At 36.3% G+C, this 25,277-nt stretch overlaps 1 protein-coding gene across 2 annotated transcripts in view; it reads right to left on the bottom strand.

Moving 5' to 3' along the window:
• The window catches only part of DPY19L3 (dpy-19 like C-mannosyltransferase 3), a 44,843-nt gene that overhangs the window by 11,933 nt on the left and 7,633 nt on the right, over positions 1–25,277 (bottom strand). The window contains exons 4-15 of one of the 2 annotated variants that reach the window (XM_032788610.2): positions 17,986–18,076; positions 16,531–16,652; positions 15,521–15,666; positions 13,726–13,849; positions 12,715–12,849; positions 8,668–8,799; positions 6,819–6,920; positions 5,071–5,144; positions 4,657–4,815; positions 3,541–3,663; positions 2,645–2,756; positions 1,930–1,986 (exon numbers count right to left, since the gene is read on the bottom strand). In XM_032788610.2, coding sequence (XP_032644501.1) covers positions 1,930–1,986; positions 2,645–2,756; positions 3,541–3,663; positions 4,657–4,815; positions 5,071–5,144; positions 6,819–6,920; positions 8,668–8,799; positions 12,715–12,849; positions 13,726–13,849; positions 15,521–15,666; positions 16,531–16,652; positions 17,986–18,076 — 1,377 coding nt within the window. The remainder of the gene's footprint in view (positions 1–1,929; positions 1,987–2,644; positions 2,757–3,540; positions 3,664–4,656; positions 4,816–5,070; positions 5,145–6,818; positions 6,921–8,667; positions 8,800–12,714; positions 12,850–13,725; positions 13,850–15,520; positions 15,667–16,530; positions 16,653–17,985; positions 18,077–25,277) is intronic. The other variant, XM_032788613.2, reaches the window with a different exon arrangement.

The raw sequence follows: 25,277 nt of genomic DNA, 5'->3' as shown, positions 1-25,277 counted from the left end.
TTCTTGCAAAGGTTGGGATGGGTGATATACATAAACCATTCCTTTGTCACGGAAGGAAAAGATTCTGGATCTCTCTCAGTAGAGAGGTTAATCACTTTCTTTGGCCCTACTCTGAGGATTGGTTCACTGACAGCATTTTAATCTATTTGTTGAAAAGTTTTCGGCCCTGAAGAGTGAGTAATAAGTCAGAATTTTGGGGAATTGCTATTTTCAAAGTTTTTTAAACTGAGTCCTAGCTAGCAGAGAATTCAATCTCCTTTTCAGAAAGTCCTTACTTAAGGGCCTGAGCCTGAAAGATGTCAAGTATTTTGAGAAGAGCCAAATCTGTTCACTCACATTGAGCATTCAGTACCTTTATAGGGTTAAGCTCTTAAACTCTATGAATTAGCCTGCTTTTCCTTAATACCTGTGCTATTTAGATACTGGGCTCTTCAGGTAGTTTGAACATATCTATGGGCCTGATCCACAGCCCATAAAAGTCAAAGGAGTCTCCCTTTCACTTCAGTGGACCCTGTATGCTTTAATGACAATTCAGAAATGGATATTGGCTTCAAAGATCTCAGCTTGTGAAGAGTTGGATTGAATCTCATCATATTGGTATGTTATCCGAGACAGTATTCTACAGAAAAAGGGCTTGACACCTCTAGCATACGTAAAAACGGATACCTTCCATCCATTCTCTGGGATGTGGAGAGGTGCTACATTTCCTAAACTGGCATACTGAAAGGAAAAAACAGTATCCGTAAAAATGTGCAAAAAACCCCAAAACATCTACCAAAATGGGAAAAAGAACCATGAGATAGTGGGACACAGTGGTCTAGATTATGTTAATAGTTTGACTTTTCATTTTGCCTCTGAACTGTATTTGCTTTTAAAATAAATTAATAAAATTCACAAGGAGACTTAACAGAGCTTCAGAATTTTCTCTATTGCTAGGTGGCAGTTCCTTGGTTATTATGAAGAAGATTCCCTTCATTTTTTTTAAACTCTGGTAACAAGCTTCACCTTGAGTTTCTTTGAAGCTAATGATTTCAAGGGAAACATCTTGTCTCCCATTGGGTATAGCAGAAATAATTTCTGCATCAAAGTAGCTCCTGAATATTTTTTTTGTTTGTTTCTATAAATATAGATTAAAAGAATAGCCTGCCCAGTTGTCTTAAATTAATGATCTAAATCTCAGTGATATGATAGGCTGATCAGCCTAATAGTCTACTTCATATATGCTATTATTATGGAACTTATTTTATCTTGGTGTTGCATAAACACATTGTTTCATGTATTTACATATAAAAGCTTGAGCCTTGTTATTATTTTCTCCTGAGACAGTGTTGATGATAACATAAGTCTTAGACTGGTTTAATAATTCTGTAGATTTACTTCAAAGATTGCATAAAATGAAGTACAGCAGTAGAGCAGAAGATAATCATTTCTGCTCCTAAAATGGATCATTACACCAGTTAACAATCTGTATCTTAACTGCAACTCACCTATAAGTACTTAAAATTTGAACAGATGTAAGCTTACGTTTTTCAGAATATAGGATGAAAATCATTCCTAACTGATAATTTGCACACATAACTACCACAATTGCACCTGCACTTGTTGTATCTTAGGATGCAAGTGATCAGTTAGGCGCGACTGTTTATTTGAGTAAATGCATATGCAATTTAAACAGGCAATCAATTTTTTTTTTACATATACAGTTACATCTTTTTCTTAAAATTCAGCCATAAACCTCATGTTATTAGTTAAAGCCTCTCACCTGCTATTTATTTTCAAATGTACAGTTTTGAGGCAGTATGAAAAACATCCAATACATGGGTCTCTGACTTCTTTTATATACAATCGGGAATTTATTCAAAACAAAAATGAATTTTTTTACCCCTGAGGGGAAACATACCAAAATATCAAGACAAAAACATTTCTTACCTTACAGGAAAGGTACAGCAATATGACTATTGGTACCAAATACCTAATGACACATAGCTAGGAGAAAAATTCAAAACAAACAGTGATTAGTTTTTTATGGCACAGTTTAAAGTGCTTTGATCTAAATGAATATTTATTTATTTTTCCTTTGCCTGATGGAATGAATAATGCCATACGCATATATCTGTGCAGGTCACATTTCAAGATCTGGGCCTATTTGTTCTGAGCTAAAGACCAATAGTTATAAAAATCATTCTATATAGAAGAAGGATTACGAACCACCACAAAATGTTAATTTAAAATTTATGCACTTTAAATATCCTATGAAGTGCAAAAAAAAGTCTCCTGCACTGTATAATAAATTGTAAGTCTGTTCAAACTGCTGATTAATTCTAAAAAATTCTATGATTTTTATTTAGTCAAGGTGTTACTAACCTTCACAGCTTCTTCTATATTGCCACCTAGTGCATTAAAATGGCATTGCTTAAATTATGATACCCCAGGAAAATACTAGTTTAAATTTGAAATTAATCATTTATCTGAATACACATTTTAGAAGTATTAACTAGTGCTTTTTAAATGTTTCCATATAGCGTGAGAGGCCTAAAAACATTAGATTTATTTCATATCTACCTTTAACAAGCTGAAGCTTCATTTGTCTAATTACGGGAAAATACAGAATTTCAAATACTGTCATAAGAAATATAGCTCTAACCCTCTGTGGTGTGTAGAGACGAACAGATTTCAGGACAAATCCCCAAACTTCAGTACTGCACAAACCAAAAGAGGCAAATACACACATATGGGAAGTCCAAAGGTACTTCATTCTGGAAGATAAGCAAGTTTTCACTGATCATATGAGGCTATAGTGAATGGTACGCCTGTACATGAGGGCTTGAAAGAATTTTTTTTTTTAATAGATAAATGTTGGTAAAAGTCTATTTTACAACATACTCACAAACCAATGAGATTTTCATCAATGATAATAAATTTACCAACAAGTGAAGTAAGAAAAATGATCCTTCAACTTTTTTTGAGTTTAAGAATGCTTACTTTGTATATTTTTGATGTGATGTTGACAATTTGTGTTTAGTGGTTATAAAGCTTAAACTTTTTTGAATCTCTGCTGCTATTAAATAATTGTCTGACCCCCACAAAATTTCATGCAAATTTTCAATTTAAATAGAAAACAGAAAAAAATACTTACAAATCAATATCAGTTGAAATTATACAAAAATAAAAACTGAATTTGCCAAGTCTATGTACAACCATGAAAAGTATTTTGATGTCTGGTCAGTAACTTCAGAGAAACTTAAACACAACTTTCTTGTGCTCCCAGGACACTGAGGCTTGGCATCATAGCAGAAGTAACTAAAAGATCAAATTTGGCAGCTTATCACAAAAGCTTGAGATTAAATACTTTTTCCCAAAAATTGTGTGTTTTCTCTGTGGTCTGACTCTTTTGGGAAAGATCCTGCTGGGAAGGGTTAATAGCACCAGGAAGCAAGCAGTAAGATGGGGAAGGCAGAGCATTGCATGGGGTTATGACTACTAGTGCGTTAGATATTAAACATTCAACCACTTGCAGAGACAATGAAATTTTTAAAATACCTCATTGTGCTTAAAGCCAGGCATCCAAACAGAATTGTGTGCATTAAGTTGTAGGCAGCTCCAGGCTTCAGTACTATTGTGGAAATTTCCATTTTATCTGTGGATTGGACATTATCTGAACCACTGAATGAACAAACAAAAAAATCAATGCTGTGCTAGGCTTAGCAATACATTATTTTAAAACTGCACATTTGCATACAGTTTAAAATTTTAACCTCTTGATGCCAAAGAGATTAAAGCACCTGATGTTAGTACTAATTAACTTTTCATTCTTAAAATGGTGTTTAAATATTTCACTTGCAGATAATGATTACAGTAATAGTACCTCCATAATAAAATGTCAGGTTTTCTGTTTTCATCTCTAGGGTGCTGGTTATGGGTTTAAATAAACTTTAAAAATGTTAGTGTAGTTATTTCCATGATTTGCATTATAGTGTATTGTAAATACTAAAATTAATTCACATAAATTTTGTGATTGCCAATACAAACTTTACCAATTAGTTGAGGTATTTTGGTGGGGAACAAAATTTATGCCCCAGAATCTCAGCTGTAGCCAAGTGTGACAGTACTGCCAAGGAGTTGACTGCAGCTCCCCGATTCTGGGGCCAGTTCTACATTAGCCCCTGGAATAGACTGGAATAGAGGTGGGTCAGGTCACAAATTAGAACTTGCTGGAATGCAGTAATGCTCCAGCTGTGTTCCTCCTATCCCTGTGCCAGGGACATGGTGAATTTGACATAGACCAGGCTATATCAACTGGGGCCTGATGATCCTCAAGTGCAGGCAACTGGTAATTCTCTAGCTGCTTTGCAGAAAGGGACTGGAATGAATTAGAGATGCTAAATTTTGTAGTAGGTAATAAATAACTTTCCTTTATAGTCAGTAAAATAGTTTGGGACTCTATTAAGACTGATTATAGCTAAATCTTATTACACACTACATTTTGAACTTCAGATATGAAGGGATTTACTGTCTTTTTTTTTTTATAACCTATCTCTTCACTGTCTGTTCAGTACTTATGGCAAAGTGTACTGTATACTGCTGTGTTCACCTATATCAGTTATTTAGCCTACTGAAGAAAACTTCAGGAAAATCTAGTTTTGAAACTTACAGTACCTGAGATTCTGAAAAGCAACAACACCAGCTGCTGTTGCCATAAGCAAGAGAACAAATAGGTAGGCATAAAAAAGTAATGTATCTGAGAGTCTTGCAAAAGTATTAAATGGCAGCAGACCAAATGCTTCTTCACAGAGGTACAGGTTAGCATCGAAATCTCTAAAGAGAGAAGGAAAAAAACCAGTCATACTATAGATTTCATAACTGGTGGCTACATGAAGGGTTCACAGTTTGCTCATCATATTCAGACAATCATAAAATGCATGTAGGTGAAAAGTTCTACCTCTTGTTCATATCCTTCAGATCTTGGTTGCAAATAATAAGTGAAATAAATGTTGACCTGAAGATCTAATTTTGACAATGAACTGATATAATGAAGTAAAACTGAAATTTTCAGATTAACTGATATCCTACCTTGTTGCTCCAAATCCAAATTTTGCTTTCAGGAATTTAAATATATGTTCATCTGACTCAAGATTAAGAATTTTCTATTGGGGAAGAAAATAAAGTTACATTTTTCTGCTATAAATTAGAATACATCTTCTCTTAAACACTTCATATATTAAAATTATTTTGACACTGAAATTGTGAAACAATTCACAATTGTTCAGCTGTAGCCTTAAAGTGCAGTTCTGCTGTGATACACTTTGCAAAAATCATAGAATATCAAGGTTGGAAGGGACCTCAGGTCATCCAGTCCAAAGCAGGCCAATTCCCAACTAAATCATACCAGTCAGGGCTTTGTCAAGCCTGACCTTAAACCTCTAAGGAAGGAGATTCCACCAGCTCCCTTGGTAACCCAGTCCAGTACTATACCACCTTCCTAGTGAAAAAGTTTTTCCTAGTATCTAACCTAAACCTCCCACACTGCAACTTGAGACGACTACTCCTTGTTCTGTCATCTGGTACCTCTGAGAACAGCTTAGACCCCTCCTCTTTTGAATCCCAAATGGCACTGTGAAGTTTAATGTTTGTTTTTCGATACTTTTTGTATCATGTATTCCCAGTTACTTTTCTAACTCAGAGTCTTGAGATCTCAGTCTGTAGTTTGAGAGTCGACTTGGGTTCTTTTTGTTTTAAGCATCTTCACTAATAATAAAGGACAAATTATGCCTTCAGGTAGGTTTATTATTATTGACTTTGATCATGCCCTACCATAAGTAGGGCCTTACCAAATTCATGGTCCATTTTGGTCAATTTCACAGTCATAGGATTTTAAAATTAGTAAATTTCATGATTTCAGCTATTTAAATCTGAAATTTCATGGTGTTGTAATTGTAGGAATCCTGATCCAAAAAGGAGTTGTGGGGGGAGGGGTCACAAGGTTATTGTAGGGCGGGCTGTGGTATTGCTACCCTCACTACCGCAGCACTGCCTTCAGAGAGAGACAGCTGGAGAGCACTGTCTGCGGGCCAGGAACCCAGTTCTGAAGGCAGAGCCACTGCCAGCAGTAGTAAGGAGAACATGGTATAGTATTGCCACCCTTACTTCTCCACTGTGGCCTGCAGAGCTGGGCCCTCAGTCAGCAGCCACCACACTCTCTGGCTGCCCAGCTCTGAAGGTAGCTTCTACATTTTGATCTATTGTACAAGCAAATTGTTGATACATAAGGACTAGAATCCAAGTCACACTCCCTTAGTTGCACAGTGCTAGCCAGGAGGATAATGTGACAATAAGGGTGGTTTTTCTTCCTCCTTACTTTTCAAATGTATAGATTTGTCTATGTGTACACACAGAGCAGATATGAGTAAGAAGCTGTCTTTCTGTATAGTAACTTTTTGGAGTAGAACTGCACTTCAACTTTTTTAATGGATTTGAGTCTAACAGAAATGGATTAACAGATTCACAAGTTACACAAGAGTGTCTCGTGGTGCTATAAAGCAATATTGGCCATAGTCTTCCTATGGAAGTACTGATAAAGTTATACATTCATGTGCATGCATAAGTTGTTGCAGAAATGTGGTCAACCTGTGATCAGCGGGTTCCAGAAAAGAGAAGTTAAAAAGATTCTTGGACAAAAAGGATCAGAAACTCTTCAGCTCCTAAAATATACTGTTTTAAATGAGGCAAAATCTCATGATTTACTACTCAAAATTGCCTACTCCATGTATATTTATCAAATTCCTAACTTTACATATGTAGAAAACTTCATATTTACCTACCTTAATAAAGTTATTAACTAGAAGTGTCAAACATAACACCATGAGTATATGGAAGAAAAGTTTTCCAAGTCTATTTAGCAAGCATCCCATTTTCATGTTTTTCTAGAAATTAAACAGATTAATATTTTAGTCTTTTTTGTTTTAAAAAAGATTTAGAATGTTATACATCTGGAACAAGCGATGAAAGAAGCTGCTTCAAATTATTTATTTAAATATGATCAAAAACTATTATTGTATTAGCCTAATGCAAGCAAGCAATTAATATCAGCCATATATGTAGAATTGTGTAAATTTCTACACAAGAGGAGAGGGACCAAAGGCGTACTCGCAGTACAGAGCTCCTGTAACTTCAGTGGCCTGGGTGAGCTCTGTGGATGGCCAAGTAGATTCTCAGGATCCTCTCTGAGGTGGCCTCTTTGTGCCTATCTCGTTTCCCAACCTCAGCACTTCCTCAGAGGTCTAGACTGATTCGGACCTCAAACACCATGTGTGTTCTCCAGGTTGCTGTGGAAATCAGTATGTTCTCAATGGGGCGAAGGGCATGCTCTTAATTCAGCATGAGTATCAGCTACACTACATGGCCTTCTGGATGATCTCCCAGTTTAAAGCTCCAGATTTAACAATGCTCCTTGTCCCACTCACAGCAGTTTGGGATGGGAGCAGATGTCTAATTAGAGGATTCTGGTTTTATGCTGCCACATAGGATGGGTCAAGAATTGTGATCCTGTAATCAGACAACTGTTTTGACTTAGAGCTCCTTCCTACAAAAGAATCTGACAGCTTGGAGTTAAGGATCTCGTCTGAGTCCTACTGAAATCAATGGGACGCTATGTGTGTAAAGGTCTGTTCACACACATACCTTTGCAAGATCAGGGTCTCAGTTTGCATAGTTGTAAATGTTAATTGCTGATACCTCCCAAATTGTAACACTTTAGATGTATCCAATAATTATCAGTAAGTAAGAGTAATCACTGAGCCTTTGCTCTGTTGGAAATCTTCTAACCAATGGTAATAGCCTGTTGAAAATGACTGCCCTGCACCTTTAAGCAAGGGGGTGTATTTGGCTGGTTGGTGGAATGAAGGAAACTGTGTTTTATGGCTTTGTGGGGGAGGGGATGAAAACTGCTGCAAAAGAGTCAGTGTGGTCACTGCCTCATCCCCTAGGAATGGAAGGTTTAAAAGGGGCAGCTTGGGCATCCTGGGGCACCAAATTATTCAGGGAGGATGGGGTTTCCCTAAAAAGCTTTGGAGCCCATTTGTTTTGGCTGACATAAAAGAGGGGCAGTAAACCTGACTGGGTTTGAGGGGGAGACAGCCAAGCTAACTGCTGGTGCCTCCTTGTGGCAGATGTCCGGTGCAGGTAGTCCATAGGAAAGGTATATAGTGACTGGATAAATAGCTTGAAAAAGACTTAGAGGTATTTGTTAAAGGAACGAATGGGGGCTGGTTGAGGGGGTTGACTCCGTGCTATACCAATCATAGGAGTACCCATTCTTAGAGCCCACCTTAACTCTCCTATAAGGAAGGGTGGATGGTAAGGTCCCAGCAATGAATTAGCTAGAGGGACCTGGATGGAAAAAGATGGGGAGCTGGTAAAAGCCCCATGGGTAATTTCGGAATAAACATGGGGTTACCTGCACTGTACACTTATTTGCTGGGTAGTCTCAGACACCTAATAATAAAGTTACAGCCTGATTAAAACCGTGTCAAATGTCTCCTGTCCTTGTTTTGGTATAGACAGACAGAGTGCTGAGGAAGAAGAGAGATTTCTCTAAAAACTGAACTACTTTTAAATTTGTCATACTGCTTGTTGACTATTACAAAACAAAAATGGTTTTTGAGCACATACCTGAATTGTTCTTGTTAGCAAGACTGACACATTAAAACTTATAAGTAGGGATCCAAGAATCATGGAATTAAAGAACTGTAGAACACAGACCAGTAGTATGCCTGTTAATTGTATAATGTAGAGCCATGTAACCTGCAACAAAGAGATATCATGCATGCCAAAATATTTTTTAAAAAATTGCTTTTCGCTGAACAAAAAGAATATTTTTACTGTTGGTCTTTCACTTATGTCAATCACTTCTAGCGTTAAATGCAGTATTGTGACAGTTTCAGAACATCAGGTTCAGTGGTACTATCCTATCTTTGTATATATTCACACACAGGAATCAATTAAGTTAATAGTATTTCATGCTTTTGCTATGAATGTTTGATGCCACAGTGACCTAAGCATATGAACGTTACAACTAGGAAAAAGTTAATCACATAAAATGGTTTAAGCATCTTGGGGAAGTATCTTTCTGTGCCAGCATTTGGGATCATAAATATTTATTGTGTTTCTTACAGGATTATCATTGCCAGCAAATGACAGTTGTACACAAAGCAACTAAATTTTCAGCTTATGCTGAAATAAATTTGTTAGTCTCTAAGGTGCCTCAAGTACTCCTGTTCTTTTTGTGGATACAGACTAACACGGGTGCTACTCTGAAACCTAAATTTTCTTGAGCTTCTTATGAAACTGCAATATAGATAAGGACGCTCAACTGGATATTCATGTTAAAAAAACAATTGATTTTGCTGATGTATGATACTGTGTGGTTCTTTTAATTAGTACTTTGCATATGGTAGATCCAGAGTTCAATGCTGGATTACAGCATTGACCTAAATCAATACCAAATAGATAAGATCCAATTTCAAGTCAATATGCAACAATATTCTGTGGCAAAGACACTTTAAAATATCTTAATTCTTTAGGATGAAATGAACTGCCAAACTTTGTGGCAGCTGCTGAGGTACATCAATGGCTACCCTGAGCTTATGTCTGCAGACCTTTTGTGACGTTTTGGGATATTTATAAAGCAGATTATGAATAGTTTTAGTCTTTCAACCCTGTTGATTTTAAGCATAAATTAATATAATTACTTTAAAATTCAAGTCACCATTTTCTTGACTTAGGCTGTCTGACAGTGAAGTATTATTCAATTTACACAGGAATACTAGCCATAAATCTATACATTACCCATTCTTGATCCAACAGACAATGCTTTATCTTACACTTAATGTAGCAATTATTAGAACACATGTTGAGATAATCTCAATGGAACTGGTAGGCTTTTGATATTGAACTCAAGGAAAATGTCTTTTTCCTAGCTAAACAATCATTCAGCTGATAGTAAATTCCAGTTTTTATTCTCCTTACAACAACCTTTTTGTCAGTTCAGTTCAGCACCATAGTGATGGCTTCTGTTCTACGGTAAACTTGAATGTCTCAAGGGTATAATTTGTCTTGTTTGTTGCTGAAACAGCAGTCTGGTCCATTCTGTTCCTCCTTTTGACTTATGGTGCAGTGACTTTAGCTGTCTTTCAAACTATGATGTAAGATTGTCAAGATAACATTCGGACAGTTTTAGGACTTCGCCTAGCCAAATACTTATTCTCGCCACACAGTTTATCTGACAGATTCAGCATGACGGCAGGTGCTTATAGAATCAGAATCTTCGAGATTTCCCATGTAAGATTTTTTTTGTTTAATTTTTTGAGGGCTCTGATGGTGGCTCAAAAGCTGAAGGAGAACCCTACTGTATAACTTTACTAGATAAGCACCTTTGGAGGCACTTTATAGCATCTAGCACAATGAGGACCTGAGACTGATTTGTTCAGAAGCTATAGTAATATGAATATTAAACATACAACTATACAAAAATTTTATGAGATACTGGACCTCGCTCTCTCCCGAAGTGACTTGAGAAGAGTTGCATGGATGTAACTCATAAAAGAATTGTGCCCAATTTATGGTTTCTATAGATCAATCACTGCATGACAAATAATGCAATATCATACAATTTAATATAGCCCACAAATCACACCAATTCAAATAGAAGATTTTGTAATTTAGGATGTAAACAGAAAATCTCTCAAACCAAAAAAAACAAACTTCCAATCAAGATATTTAAAAATGGATCCCTGATGTTAGGCTCCGAAGTTCTTATCCTGGCACATAATTACATGACCTGAATTTCAAAAACACTGTGCACCAGCTCCTATTGAAATAAGGGGGAAACCTTGGCCAATAGGTATGCAAAACATGCATACAGAATTTACATAAAAAGAAACTTCATTTTCAGTTTCTGCTGACCAACTACAGGAATATCAACTTCTCTGATGCTGATCACCTCCCCAGCACTGTTGAACTGAAATCAGAATGATAGTTAAGGATTTTCCTTAGATCATTCAAACTTGTTAGTTAGCCTCGTGGCTTACAGGGATTACACTTGTAATACTTTTTAAAATTAGTTACTATAATTTAACCTAGTTTTTGCTCTGAAGTGTTTTTGTTTTAAAATGTAAAAACAAATGTCTGTTTCTCTTGATTAAAGTGGAAACAATTCTATTAGTGCTAGAACCCATTAGCACTGTCCATTTGTTATTCAATATATGAAGTTACTTAAGCATTACAATTAGTATACCATTACATTGGAAACTAAAAATAATCTGAGAGAAACATTTATTATTACCTGAATTATTTTAATTGATCATACAAATTCATGGGAGTGACAGTAAGTAAATCTTATAAATCACATTTGGCAGGTGATTTTATTATTATTTGATAAATTCAGACCCATGAATTTATCAAGGATGCATATTCTCAACAAAACATACTTAAATATAAACTGGGCATTACTTTCCACCACTGCAAATTCAAATACAGCATATGCTAGAAACATGCTAAAAATTTTTTTTAACTGTACAAAAAAAAAATGCAGCTCATACAGAGTTCTCTGGAATACATAGGAAGATTTTTTTTTTTTTTTCAAAACTGGCCCTGATTCAAATGTGTATGAATTAGATATTCTTGATTTTTTTTTTTCTTTCTGGAATCTCAAATTTTTAAAAATAAATATTCACTGACATGTTTTGTTGTTTAACTGTTGTATAATTTATTGCTTCAAATTAAGGTTTTAGAATACTGAATCCAGTTTAAAAGCCTTTATGCAATTACTTTTGTATTTTACCAGACCTAATTAAAGCCCTGATCATACAAAGATTTATGCAAGTGCTTACCTGGCTACACAAGATTAGTCCCAACGTGATGGGATCATTCATGTGTGTAAAGTTGAGCACAAGCATAATTCTTTACAGCATCAAGACCTTAGTCATTATCATTCTAGCAAGAATACAGATGTTTCATATTTTCATGTACTTAATGCTGCCACAGTGTATATATGGTCGAATCCATGTTTGACAAGTATTTGTGATCACAACTGCAGCTGACATGATTTCATTTGGTTATGATCCCCAGTGTAGGCATGTTTTTTTTCTTGTTTTACAAACTATTTTAGCAGAGGCTGTGGTAAGACTATGGGCTTAGTAAGATTTTTAGCACAGTTTCTGAAGATGAGCTCTCATACCTGCTTTCAGATCTGCATGGTTGCAAGCATAGATCTGTGTGGAATCAAATGTAGAAGTGTGGCCCTGGTTTGTAACTGTAATTGCTGTGGTGGCAAATAGTTTTATAATCAAGTTTGGCTATAATCGTGTCTGAAAATGATCCCCAAAACACTTTCATGCCCTGTCCTCAACTAGGTTTTCACTATTACAGAATTTAAGAGTTGCACCAAGTAAACAGGGACAAAGCCAGACAAACATTCCAGCTGAAAAATCATATTCAGTTCACAAAAAAAAAGGTGTTTATGTTCGGATTACTCCGTTTCATCCCACATTATATTATAGGAAATAACTGATTCTGGTTATTTAAGAGCACATCACAGAAGTGCACTGCATATTATGTGCTCCTTTCAAACATAGAACACTCTGCAAAGGAATTTCTCAAAGCTACATTAGTATTAGACTTAGAAATAAAAAGTCTGGTTATGGCCAGAAATAAGATTACCTTTGTTGTGGGAAGCATGTCAAGACAGTCCAATATGAATAATACTAATGCTTGCATCAGCATCATAAATTGATTGAATTGCCAAGTCAGGCTAAAGAGAAAGGTTGATATAAACACTGCCAGAAGTGTCAGTTTCTGGAAAGAGAAAGTTCTTATGTAACTTACATATCTCCATCAATAAGTGCTTGGGGGAGGGGAAGGTTTTGTCAAGGGTTAAATTACAAGAATACATCTCTAAAGTTTGACACAGAAACATCTTAACTTCTAACTACAGTACTTGGATTGCAAGGGACAGCTGGTATTTAGAGTTTCAAGTATCCAGTTTACACACACACTTCATTTTGCAGGTGCCAAAATTGCAGTAGCAAATTTTACAATTGTAATTTCACCTGGGAAAAAGGCTAAGGCTCAGCTCAGCTTGAAAACTGATCTTATAGGCTCATGTGAGCCTATGTTGTGTTTTGTTATGTTGACCAAATCTGAAGTAATGACTTAAAACTGACAGTTGCACAAACTGTATCCTGTACATGCTTTTACTTCTACAACTCAGAGTTACCTCTTAATTTTTTTTAAATATAAAATCAAGTAGGGAATAAACTTTAATCTTTGGGCTTTGCAAGCCTTTTTCCTAACCTCTCTTTGGGTGACACTCTTATGACATGCAAATATATAAAACTCTCCTTCTTGAGCTCTGTACACTGTTGAAAGGAAAACTGAAATTTTTTAAAAACATTTCTTTTGCATTTTTTTCAACCCTGAGTGCATTTATCAGTGTTTGCACCCCTTCATATTTCAATTATTTGTTCAAATTAACTGCAAGCTTCTCAGAGTAACAATTCTTTCTATCATCTGTTTGTATAGTGCCTTGTACATTTCCATCACTATATTTAATAGTGTGTTCCTTCTGATTTACAGTCAGTTACCTGAAGCACACACTTCTGTTTTCAGCAGCTCTCCTGACATTTCAGATACTAGTTTTGTTATATCCAATATGTTGTTAGAAATACTTACTTCATGAAGAGGCTGTAAATGAGATCTGAATAGGTATGTGATTGCTGCTATCTGAACTGCAAAGAATGGCAGTGCCCAGTTCTCTCTTAATGGAATGGTGAATTCTACTCTTGTGGTATCTATTCTGCACAAAACAAACGCAAAGATTCATAAATGCAACCAAAATCCAGTCTCCTGCAAAGATTTCAATTAAAATTGAAAGTGTATTTGGAAAATCATATCTAGGCTCCTACAAATTGTTTCTCAGGTAGCTGAATGGTGAGTCTTCTTAACATCCCCAGTCCTGAAAACTTGCCAAGAGGAGCATCCAGGGATTATTCCATTCATGACCAAAATTTCTTCCTCTTGAATTTTTAACTCCGCTTGTTTTCAGATAGCTGTTACCGTGGAGCCAAGCCTCCTCTTGGGGATCAGAGTTAGGGCAATCTAAAGAAAAGTGCTGGCACCTTTCAAGTCAATGGCAATATATTTCTCCTCAGTTTGGCTTTCAGGAGGCATAGCTGAATAGATAGCTGTCATTTTCCTCATTGTAATTCAATGGCATTTTCCTCACTATAATTCAAGTGCATTGTATTAATGGCATGACTGAATCCCACTGAATGGACAGCAAGAGACTTTTCGCCTTTCCTGAAACATTCTGACACTAGAAGTGCTATTATCAAAAAAACAAGGGCAACCACCCAGCACCGTCATTTCCAGAATCTCAGACAGATGTAAATAATCCCATGTCCATTTCTCCTTACGTAGCCGAAGTAAGTGAAACTATAACAAGCTGTTTATCTGAACCATTCTTACCTGCAAGACCCTGGTACTTCAAACAGTAATTCTGTGACCCTAGATGTGCACCCTCTGGACAGAAACTCCCCATTATCCAAATTGGTCCCACGTACTCCTTTTATCTAGATAAGTAACATCCTTCTACTGTACATTATTTATTAGAAAGTTGGAGAGAGAACAAGTTCATTCCAAGTCTTCCATATGTGGGAAAAAATTACCTCTTAAATAAATATATGAACTACTATCCACAGTTTAAAATTACTTTCTCCTGCAGAGCACTAAAACCACTAGATAACTATAAGGAATCACTTTGTAACTGATTTGCTTACAGTCAAACTCCTTTTCAGTAGTCACAACTGCTGATTAACATTTCAAACACCTTTTGGGACAGCTTTGATAGTACAGACATTATCCTTCTTATTTTCTTGAACTGTCAGTTGTTTTCTGAAACTTAAGAGCCAGCCTCACTCAAGCTGGTGATAGGGCAATGCAAAGCAGCTAATCTGATCCTTTAGGGAATCCTCAGGGGCCATAGCAGCACAGCAGGTCCTATGCCACCTTTTTTCCTTGACCCACAATGCAAGAGGTGTATCTATAGGGGGGAAAAAAGGGAGTGGTTGGGACACAAGTTTTGGTCACCCTAAGCTCTTGGGGCTGTGGTGCATCTGGCATAAGTCACTGCACCACTTAAAGTACTTTGACTTGCACTGAGGGGATATGAGGCTGGTACAGAAGGGCTGCACAATGTGGGAAGTACATAAGTGGCTAAAAGCCACTTCAGTCTGATCCAAAAAGAGCTTGGATATGCCATATCTTTAGAGAGTTTCCTCAAACTTTTGACTATCTCGAACATGAGATATTTAATAATAATATCTGGCTGATCTAAAGAGAGACCCTCTGCTATTTTATGCTCTCCCTTACTCCCAATTTAATCCTAGCAACTGACTGTTTAATATGTCTCAACCTGGTGTGTCAGAAACTAAAACTTTAGAAGGGTCACATGTTAATTCACACTCACCTGTTTGTAATATACCAGAAAGCTGCTAACAAACCTGAAAGCCATGTTCCACTAAGAAGCCAGCTGGTTACATACAGAGCAATGACATAAAGTGCCTGAAGTCCAAATAAAGTGTAGATATAAAAATAAACAGGCTCTAAATACTTCTGTAAAACAGAGGAATATTGAAGTTAAATTTATAAAATACTGGCAATTTATGTGAATTTAAAGGTAATGTCTCAATACAAATAATCAATGTTAAAGACAAGTAAAATGGCATAAAACCCCAATAAATGTTGTATTTTTTGAAAAAAGTATACCCAGTGATTCAAAAATCTATTTTAAGTGCCTAAATGTAGTTTACTGATAGTCCATAATAATATGAAGGGCTGTTAAGCAAACACTTTCAAAGCTACCTGTTTAAAGTCCCATCTTACATTCTTGTGAAGTCTCCACCTCTCAAATACCCTGCCCACTCACAGGGAGGGAACTTCATCTGCAATAGCTACAAGCATCTTCACATTCCTTTATCCACAAGGGTGAGGTGAGCTGCTAGCCAGAGAGAATGTAGTACGAAGAGTACATTTGCTCCTCTAGTGAAAAGAAGCAAGCTAGGAGAGCTTCCCCCACAGTCCTGGCATACTACACGGCCACAGCATCACTTGGCCAGACCTATCCTGATTCTTAAAACCCTGCGTGCATATGTGCACGTGTATACACACATACATAGACTGTTTAAAGCTTTAAAATAACCATAAAGGGTCTTGTTCCTTTCGCAGGTGCAAATCCATAATGGCAGCCACAAGTGGGTAATTCCAACCACTTTTAAATCTTTAAAATTTGGTTTTCCTATTATGTTCATGTGTGGTTGCATTGAAAACTAAGTGGTTTTTATTTGTATAGATTTAAAACAGTTGCAGGAATATACTGATCCTTAGAAATTAACCAAAATTAGGTTTCTCGTTCACTAGGAAGCTTTCATGAAGCATCCATATATAGTTATTTATTTAAAGCCATAATTACCTACCTACCTGAATGGGAAGAATCCTATACAGTATGCTGAGAAACACCTCCTGGTAAACATTCATCCTTTCAAGTATGTTAATTGTCCTCAGAGATTCAGTTTTATTATCATATATTAAGCCATGTAAACCTAAATGTTAAAGAGAAATTAAAATAGAAAAATATATTTTCAGCTGAACAGTGAAAAGTTTACAAGTGTATTTTAAGATCTTTCATGGAAGACTTTGCAAAGCTTTATGTCAAGGATCCAAAACGTATTTTTATATCTGGTTCAGTTACTAAAATCTAAAACTTTCATTAATCTTCCCACTTTGAGAGCAATGTAGACATCCCCTAAGACTTATGGCATGACCACGGCTGGCCCAGATCAGATGACTTGCACTCACAGGGCTCGGGATGCAGGGCTAAAAATTGCAGTGTAAACATTAAGGCTCAGGCTGGACCCCAGGGTTCTGAGAACCCACAAGATAGGAGGCTCTGAGAGCCTGTGCTCTGACCCGAGACCAAAGGTCTACACTATGATTTTTAGACCCAGAGTCAATTGACTCAGGCTCTGAGAGTTGGTGCTGTAGTGTTGTTGTTTATTATTTTTAATATTAAAGTGTTTACGTACCCTTAGAATGGTGATTACTGGACTGCTATACGATGAATGCAATTCTGTATATTTAGTAATATAATATTGCATGTTAACATACATCTATTTTCATGATGCTGTGGACACTGCAATAATAAATGATGTTTGAGGCACTACACTTGGGACATTAATACTGGGATCATGAGCCGTTCACTTTTAGGTCACTGCTTTAAAGCCAGCTGAGACTGGCATTGATGAAATTGTTACCAACAATACTAGCTATTAGGTAGCAAAAGGAAAACTAATTGGGAGTCTCAGTCCAGTGCTTTGAAGACAAAACACTATCACAGATAACCCCAATAGGCATCATAGTAGATATTTATCTGTTCCGCAAGAACAGATAAAGGTCTCAACCAGGCATTAGGGCCCCATTGTGCTAGGCACTGTACAAATATGTAGCCCAAAAAAGTCCCTTCCATCAAACAATCTACTTATGACAGAAACCGTGGATACCAAAAAAAAAAAAAAGGGGGTGGGTAAGAACACAGCATAGTATTGACTATTATAATTACTGTAATAAGCAGTTACAGCATATCAAATGCTTAGCCATTGTTGAGTAAAACAATGAGGCAAAACACTAAACAGGTATGGAAATATCACTCTTAGGAGTGATTTCACTTTCTCACGGGGTGCTACATCGGAGGAACCAATGTACCATTAGAGAGCTTATATTTTCACTATCTAAACTATTTTTGTTTTGTGGATGAATCCAACAAATTTTGTCTCTAGCATGATGATTTACAGCACCTTTCATAAACATTATATTCATTTTATTAAAAATGGCATCTTGTCAAAGCAAAGTAAAATTTACTTTACACGTTACAAATACCTTGTTGGATGGATGCAGCCTGCAGCATCTCTTTGTAGTAGGAGTAATACAATCCACATTCAGTCCTGAATGAAATTTCCCGTTCTACTTCCTGCAAATAAGTTAGAAGCCCCGCTACTTAAGATACAATCATACACTAGAGCTTATGTTTACATATCAATAATGAGTGCGCAAGACTTGCTTCAGCAAACTCTGGGCCTGATCCTGTAAGTCAGTCCTTTCTCACATTTTGACCCATCAAAGTCAACACGAGAGAATTACTCAGAATTGTAAAAATGGGCCCTTGGGTAAAGGCTAGTGTGGAATGTAGCTGCTCACTTGTTAAATGGTTTCTTGCAGGGAGCCAGCTGTTCAACACTTTATACTTAACTTTATAGGTTAAAAACAACACTGGCCTCCTATTTGTTTTCATATTCCAAATTAAGGTGTTAGATTTAATCTATAAAGCCTTAAATTTGTTTGAGTTCTCAGTATCTCAAACGTCTGACTTTTGTCTCTTTGGCTGATGCAGCAGCAGCTGAGACCTGAGGCATTCAAACTTACAGTGCTTTAGTTTAGACAGAAGGGGATATTCAATTGGGGACCTCTGTTTGGGAATTCACTTCCTTCCATTAGTTCATGAGTCTTATGCGCTTAATGAAGTTTATACACATGTTCAGAGACATGGATGAGCTTAAATTAAATATGGAAAACAAAGTATTGTGGTGAAATCATTTAGTTTTTCATTTTATCTTACAAATAACAGTGACCTTTAGTGCCGAAATGAAATTAAAATTTCATATAGTTTACAAAACTAGAAAGGGTTTATCTCTATATTTTTACTCCACATATAGCAATCTCATCATGAAGAAATCCCAGTAAGATTCCTAAAGCTAATCTTATTTATTCATCTTCCTGTACAAAAGTACATTGCTGAAATAATTGAATGGCCTTATTTTCTCAGCTTTTATGGTACCATTCTTGTTAATTGTGTAGCATCCTAAGACTTGCATTTCCTTTACACATTCATGCTGATTCTCTTATCTGCTAATGTTGAAAAAGGATCAATGTTGGTTCAGTGCTAACATAAAACTAAACAAAAATGGCTTCCTCTTCCCCAATGTAAAATCTTGTTGCAAAAACACATTTTGCTGATGTCAACTGTAGACAAAAATAAACCACTAGAAGCTCTCCATGTAGCTGCTCTAAACTGATGAAAGAGAGCTCTCCCATTGGTTTAATTACTCCAGTCCCCACCACATAGAGGTAGCTATGTTGGCGGGAGAAACTCTAACTTACATTGACTTAAGCTGTAGCGTAGCCATAGCCTATATCCTTCAAATGTAAATTTGCTTTCCTAAATATCTTTTAAGAATATCTTAGAGCTCTTAGAAAACATTTTTGCTAGGAACACTGTAGATTCTGTGATAAACATTGCACAAGTTGAACATATAAAAGTAAAACATGCACTCAAAGTGTTTACCCATAACAGTATATATTTTTATTGACATGGAACACTAAGAAAAGTATAAATTGCCATTGAACTGGAAAAGTGTGGTGAACGAGTAAAGCAGATGTTATCTTAGCATGAAACAGATGTAAAACTCACTAGTGTTTGTGTCGTAAAATATAAATAGCATTTGGTTGAAGACAGCTGGTGCAAGGATTACATATTAATCATGTCTGAATGCATTTTTGCTAATTAGATCCCCCTCTTTGATTACCTCCCCCCGCCTTTAATAAATTCCAAGTGCTAAAAATTCTTTCTACTTTAACACTTCAGAATGTTGCTTCTGTTCTGAGAACTTTTTGTAGTAGTGGTGAATTTAAAACTAGAAACTGCAACTATCCCATATTATGATCTGGTTCCATTATATTTGTTTTGCTTAGTATGGTATTAAATACCAAAAGGCACAAAGTCAATGTAGTCCACTGACACTAATGTTTTAGAATACTGGAAAGCAACTGGAGAGTTTGTGTGGACTATGGTGATTCATACATTAGGAACAGCAGAATTTTCCATATCAACCATGCTCAACAATATTTGTTACAGTTTCAGGGCAATTGCACCTGTATTTCTCCCTCTGTGGGCCACCAATGGCATCCACTTAAAGTCTTACAGCTCCTAGCCACCACCTCTGCCTAGTGGAAACCTACATCTCACTCCTTTCTGACCCTGCATTTTTAAGGCTCTACAATGTCTTGCCTTACTCTGTGATATACTCAGAAAGCTAGAATACCTAAAAGACCTGTTTTACTTTCTGTCCAAGGGCTATGACCAGTATATGCCCACAGTTCCTTCTAAACAAGGACATTTATTTTTAAGGTAAAAGTATTACAGAGAAAAGATAATAAAAGAACCTATACACATGCAAAGAAGCTTACCAGATGTCTTCTCCTATTCCACCCTAGGGCTCTGGTATATTTTAGTCCTTCGACTCCCACAGCTGGGTTTTCCCCGTGGTTTGGCCTTTACTCTCAGCCTTTTGTAGCAGGTAACCAGTCAACAATGACCTTTTCTTCGAGGCATAGCTTCAAAAGGCTGGGTTTTTGCATTATTCTCTCCCAATGAATTCCCCTGGAAACTCACTTAACATTTACTCTCAAAAGTTCATACTTGTGTGGCACATTTTCAGTGTAGTCTTTTGAACTCAAGTCTTCGATCTATTGCAGTATTAAGCAATGAAAACAACATACAAAAGGGCTCTAGTCACAGTTAAGAGTGAAAGTCCTTAGATTCCAGAATAAGTTTCTTCAACTCTCTTAAGCAAATGAATTGAAGCTTTTTATACAAAACAGCACAAATATGTACCTAATTACACTGGCGGCCTTCATCCAGCATTCTTTGATCTGATTTAACAAGACCAATGCATGGTTTGTGTAGCTGAAAAAATTATATATATTTTGTTTGTCTTAAATTTCAATGCAGATCAGTCAGATTAGCAAATCTCTTCAACTATACAAGTGGAAACTCAATATAGACAGCTGCTATCAATGTTGCAGGCTGTGAATCATGCCCTCAGCAAACATATTTAATGCACATACATGGTCTTTTGGCTGGTTAACCTCCTGTCCATCTGTTAGAATGGCATGACTCCTGCTCAAATGTTGATTAGACTCTTGAAATAGGGTATGGGTGCCAAGCAACATATATAGCTGGCCAAACACTGGAAGTGACACTTCTTCAGGAGGAAAGTACTGATCCAGCTTGTTTTTTTCCTAATGGATTACACCTGTTCACTTAGGTTATTATGAACTTTGAATACTAGCTTCCTGCTTCTTTGTTCATCTCCATTAGAGATTTACCATGTGAAATGAGAAGACATAAACAGATGATTAGCCAGAACAAGTGAGAACATCAAGACTCAAATACACCAATATGAATTGGAAGTAAGTCCACTGAAGTAAATGGAGCTAGATGGTGGAAGTGAGAGAAGACTCAAGCCCAGTGTTTTCTTCAATGTCATCTAGCCAGGACAACTGACTACAGGCTCCACTGTTAAAACTGAATGCAAACGTTATCCTTTGTTTTGTTGGACAAGGTCATTCTGTGACTTCTCTCTCATGGCATCTAAATTATAGCATACGTCACAGTCCTTAGATACTTGCTTTTTTCTATTTTTGTGATGAGAGGTACAAGATTGGCTTTCCCTTATTCCAATTACCATGGCAAAATTAAGTAAACAGAGATGAGTGTGTATATTTAACTCATCAACAAGGTTCTCATTCATACTATAGAAGGTGCTATCGCTAGCCTCTTGAAGGAAGGCTATCTGCAAAGAAGTATTTTATTGCAACAGTAAAGCTGTTCTCATTGTTGCAGGATATTGAAAATTGGGTTTCAAGAGGGGCCTTCTACAGCAGAACCGATAACACATTTCTATAACAAGGCCATCATTAGCAGTAGTTCATAAATATCAATTTCAATTCTTTATTTTTGAGTTACGGTACATAGCTGTATAAAATACATGTTTCTCACTTTGAGTTCTTGACGCTGAACAAAGTTGGTGGATTTTCTGCACAGTTCTCTAACCAAGCAATTGGAATGTCAGCAAATCAATGCACCATATTGGAACACTAATTCAGAATAAAGCTTCCATTTTCTAATCCTAAAGGGTATATATGCAAAAATAAGGGACCCAGATTCTCTGGTACACCTAATTTAAAAACCAAAATAGGGCCAAAGGTTTTCACTACAGCATTGTCCTCTGTGGAGAGGAGGTGAGGGGATCCTCTCTGGCATAAGATGATAGAGAAGTGGGAATGACAGAGTTGCCACCATGTTCAGTTCTTCACTGTTATAGCCCTGACAGACCCTGCATAAGTGATGTACATTAAATCTGCCCCAACAGCTTTAACTTGTCTTGGGCATAGGCCAAGCAGCTGAGAATCAGGGGTCCATGACTAAATCCCTGATAGTTCCACTTTACCACTGCATCTGAGCAAAACTCAGGCATAGCACAGTGAGGAGCCAAGCTCTATTAGATAAAAAGCTATTCTTTATGACAGATCATCCTTTTAATATATGAATATGCTAATAATAATATTCCTGTTATCAGTGCCAGAACAGACTGCTCACTTAAAAATATTTTACAACAAACATCCTTCACAGTGCCCAACAAATTGGTGGTCTCACTGCTAAATTCTATTTAAAATGTTAAGAAATCTAAAAAAACCAAAAACCTGCAGTACTTAATGCTACACTCAAAAACTGCAATTTACTTATTCAAGAAGTTGAGCCTATTGTAATGACATTTTCAATATTAATTTAACTTTACCTAAGAGTTCACTATGATTTAAAGGCTGATCCAATGCCCTCCAAAGAATGGGCACTGGATCAGGACCTTAGAGATCATGCACAATGTTACAAGTTGGTAAACTTTTTTCTATTAATGAAATAGTTTTAATAGATGTCACTGTTAGAAAAAGGATTTGTTCAATTTAATCTTTTTTTACTTCTTGTTTACATACTTCTAGAACAGGGGAGGCCAACCTGAGCCTGAAAAGGAGCCAGAATTTACCAATGTACATTGCCAAAGAGCCACAGTAATATGTCAGCTTCCCCCACACACACCCAGTGCCTCCCGCCAACCAGCAGCCCCACTGAACTGCACCTCCCCGCACCTCCGGATCACCTGTTTCGTGGCATGCAGGAGAACAAGGCTTAGGCCACACTACTTTCCTGAGCATTTCCTATTAGTTAGCTTAGGCAGCTCCCCACTCAGTATGTTGGCTTTTGTGAATCTCCTTTTTAGATGCCTATCTCTCCCTGTGCATTGTATAAGGATCCTGGCCATCTACCCAGAGCTGTGAATTCCACTAGGCAGCATGGTATCTCAGTCCACTGTGTGAATCCAACTCATGGTGGCTTTATGGAATTCTTATATGTATTAAAATATTTAACATTGTCAAATGTAAAAACTAGTTGCTTTTTATTTTTAACAACCTATTCAATCAAAGCCATTTAAAAATAGATGTATTATAGCTCAGTAACACTTTTAAAGAAATGAACTCTCTTATAATAGACATTTTCCTTTTCTCTCAACAATGGCTATATGTTACAGAATTTTGTAGGTCCTTGCATTATGCAACACTGAGTGTTTGTTAGTATGGCTTCCATTTCTAGTATATATCACGTTTAGTAAATCAAACAAACAAACAAACCCCATAATAATCTCTGCACTTCATTCAGCAAAGGCTCACAATAATTTGGTGTCAAAGATTAGATTACATGCAATAAAACTTGCATTTAGACCCCTAGGAAAAAAAAGACATATTACTACACAGTTTTGAGGAAATTTAGTTAAAATATGCAGGAATATATGTATCAGCCAAACCATAAAAAAGTTTAAGAAAATATAGACATTTCCATTTGTTTTCAACATAACTTTTGAGATCTAAATTATTATACACTAAATGTCACTGCCTGTAATTGTATACAGTATATACTATTTGAAAAACATAATGAAAAAAGATTTTTCTATATATGGACACCCCTGTGTCTAAATGTCTTTTATTGATGGACATACAGTACCTTGTAAGAGTGCACATGGCTGAAGCTTTGAGTCTCCCAAAGTCCTCCTTAATTGGCAAATAAAGCACAAATAGCAGAGGCTAACATCTTTGTTCTTAAGTCATGTTAAATAATTTGAAGCCAAATTTATAGAAATAGCCTCTAAGTTTGAATGATCAAATAGGTATAAGCATATCAGGTAACTGCTCGTAACAAGTTTAGTTTTGCAAATACTTGTCTGCCTATTCAAGTCAAAGTTTAACATCTGTGCTTACAAAGTTAAAGGTTAATCTGAAGCCCACTGAAAATATGACCCTTAACATCTACTAAATGGAAAACATTTTCTTAGAAAGAACGTAAAGTGAGCCTGTACACAGAGTACACTCCAATAAATAGAATGTATCACTGAAAAATATCTGAAGTTTATTTTACAATGTAGATTATTTCTAATGGATTAGAAATAATAAGAAAAAATGGTGTGTGCATTTTGTCCATTTTTGAGTAACGTAACTATGATAATAAACATATTTGTCACTAGTGCCATCTTGTGTAAGTTACAACAAATTCACAAACTATTGAATTTTTCAGAGGTAAATATAAAACATTTTATTTTTATCAGTCATGTATGTGGATTTGTAGACACTCATATTTAACCTGAAAAAGTAAAGACGGTCGAAAGTGAACGTCATATTTATCAAAGGTATACATCTCTACCTGTATAACCAAAGAAAGATGAGGCTGCCACAAAACAATGTTGTTCATACAGTTTGGCAGTAACTATTTTAGTAACTGGTAACTACTGCTCTTAGTACCTGTATGAAAATGTTTTTGGAAATGCAAAAAGGTGCATATTATAAAAAAGGTGTTAACGTGCTAGGAGTATATTACAGTATAAATACTCAAAATATGTTTAGGTAAAATATGGTGTCTATCAGTGAGGACTAAGTGTTTTCGCAGTAAAGTAACTCACCTGTTTGGTTTTTTTTGTTTTTTTTTTTTCTTTGATTTAGACATCAGCATAACAATTATTTTCCTCTGCAACAATACTGGGGAAAAAATCGTCATTTTTGGTTCTTGGAAGGGGAAAAGTCCTACACACACTGGTTCCCACCAGCACAAGTATTTCTGAGGCTGTGAAACTAACTCGACATAATGCTGAGTTTGAGGAGGTAAGTCTTTTCCTTTTGGAAGAGAATTTGGCTGAGGACCAGGATTTTTACATGAGTAGAGAATTTGTTTGTGCTAAATCATCTTTGCTAGATTTTACGATCCCTTGGAAAGAGACTTTGTTCTAGGGAGC

The sequence above is a fragment of the Chelonoidis abingdonii genome, chromosome 19 (assembly GCF_003597395.2).
Source record: "Chelonoidis abingdonii isolate Lonesome George chromosome 19, CheloAbing_2.0, whole genome shotgun sequence".
Taxonomy (NCBI): Eukaryota; Metazoa; Chordata; order Testudines; family Testudinidae; genus Chelonoidis; species Chelonoidis abingdonii.
The sequence above is the reverse complement of the archived record's forward strand: the minus strand, read 5'-3'. Positions and strand labels throughout refer to the sequence as shown.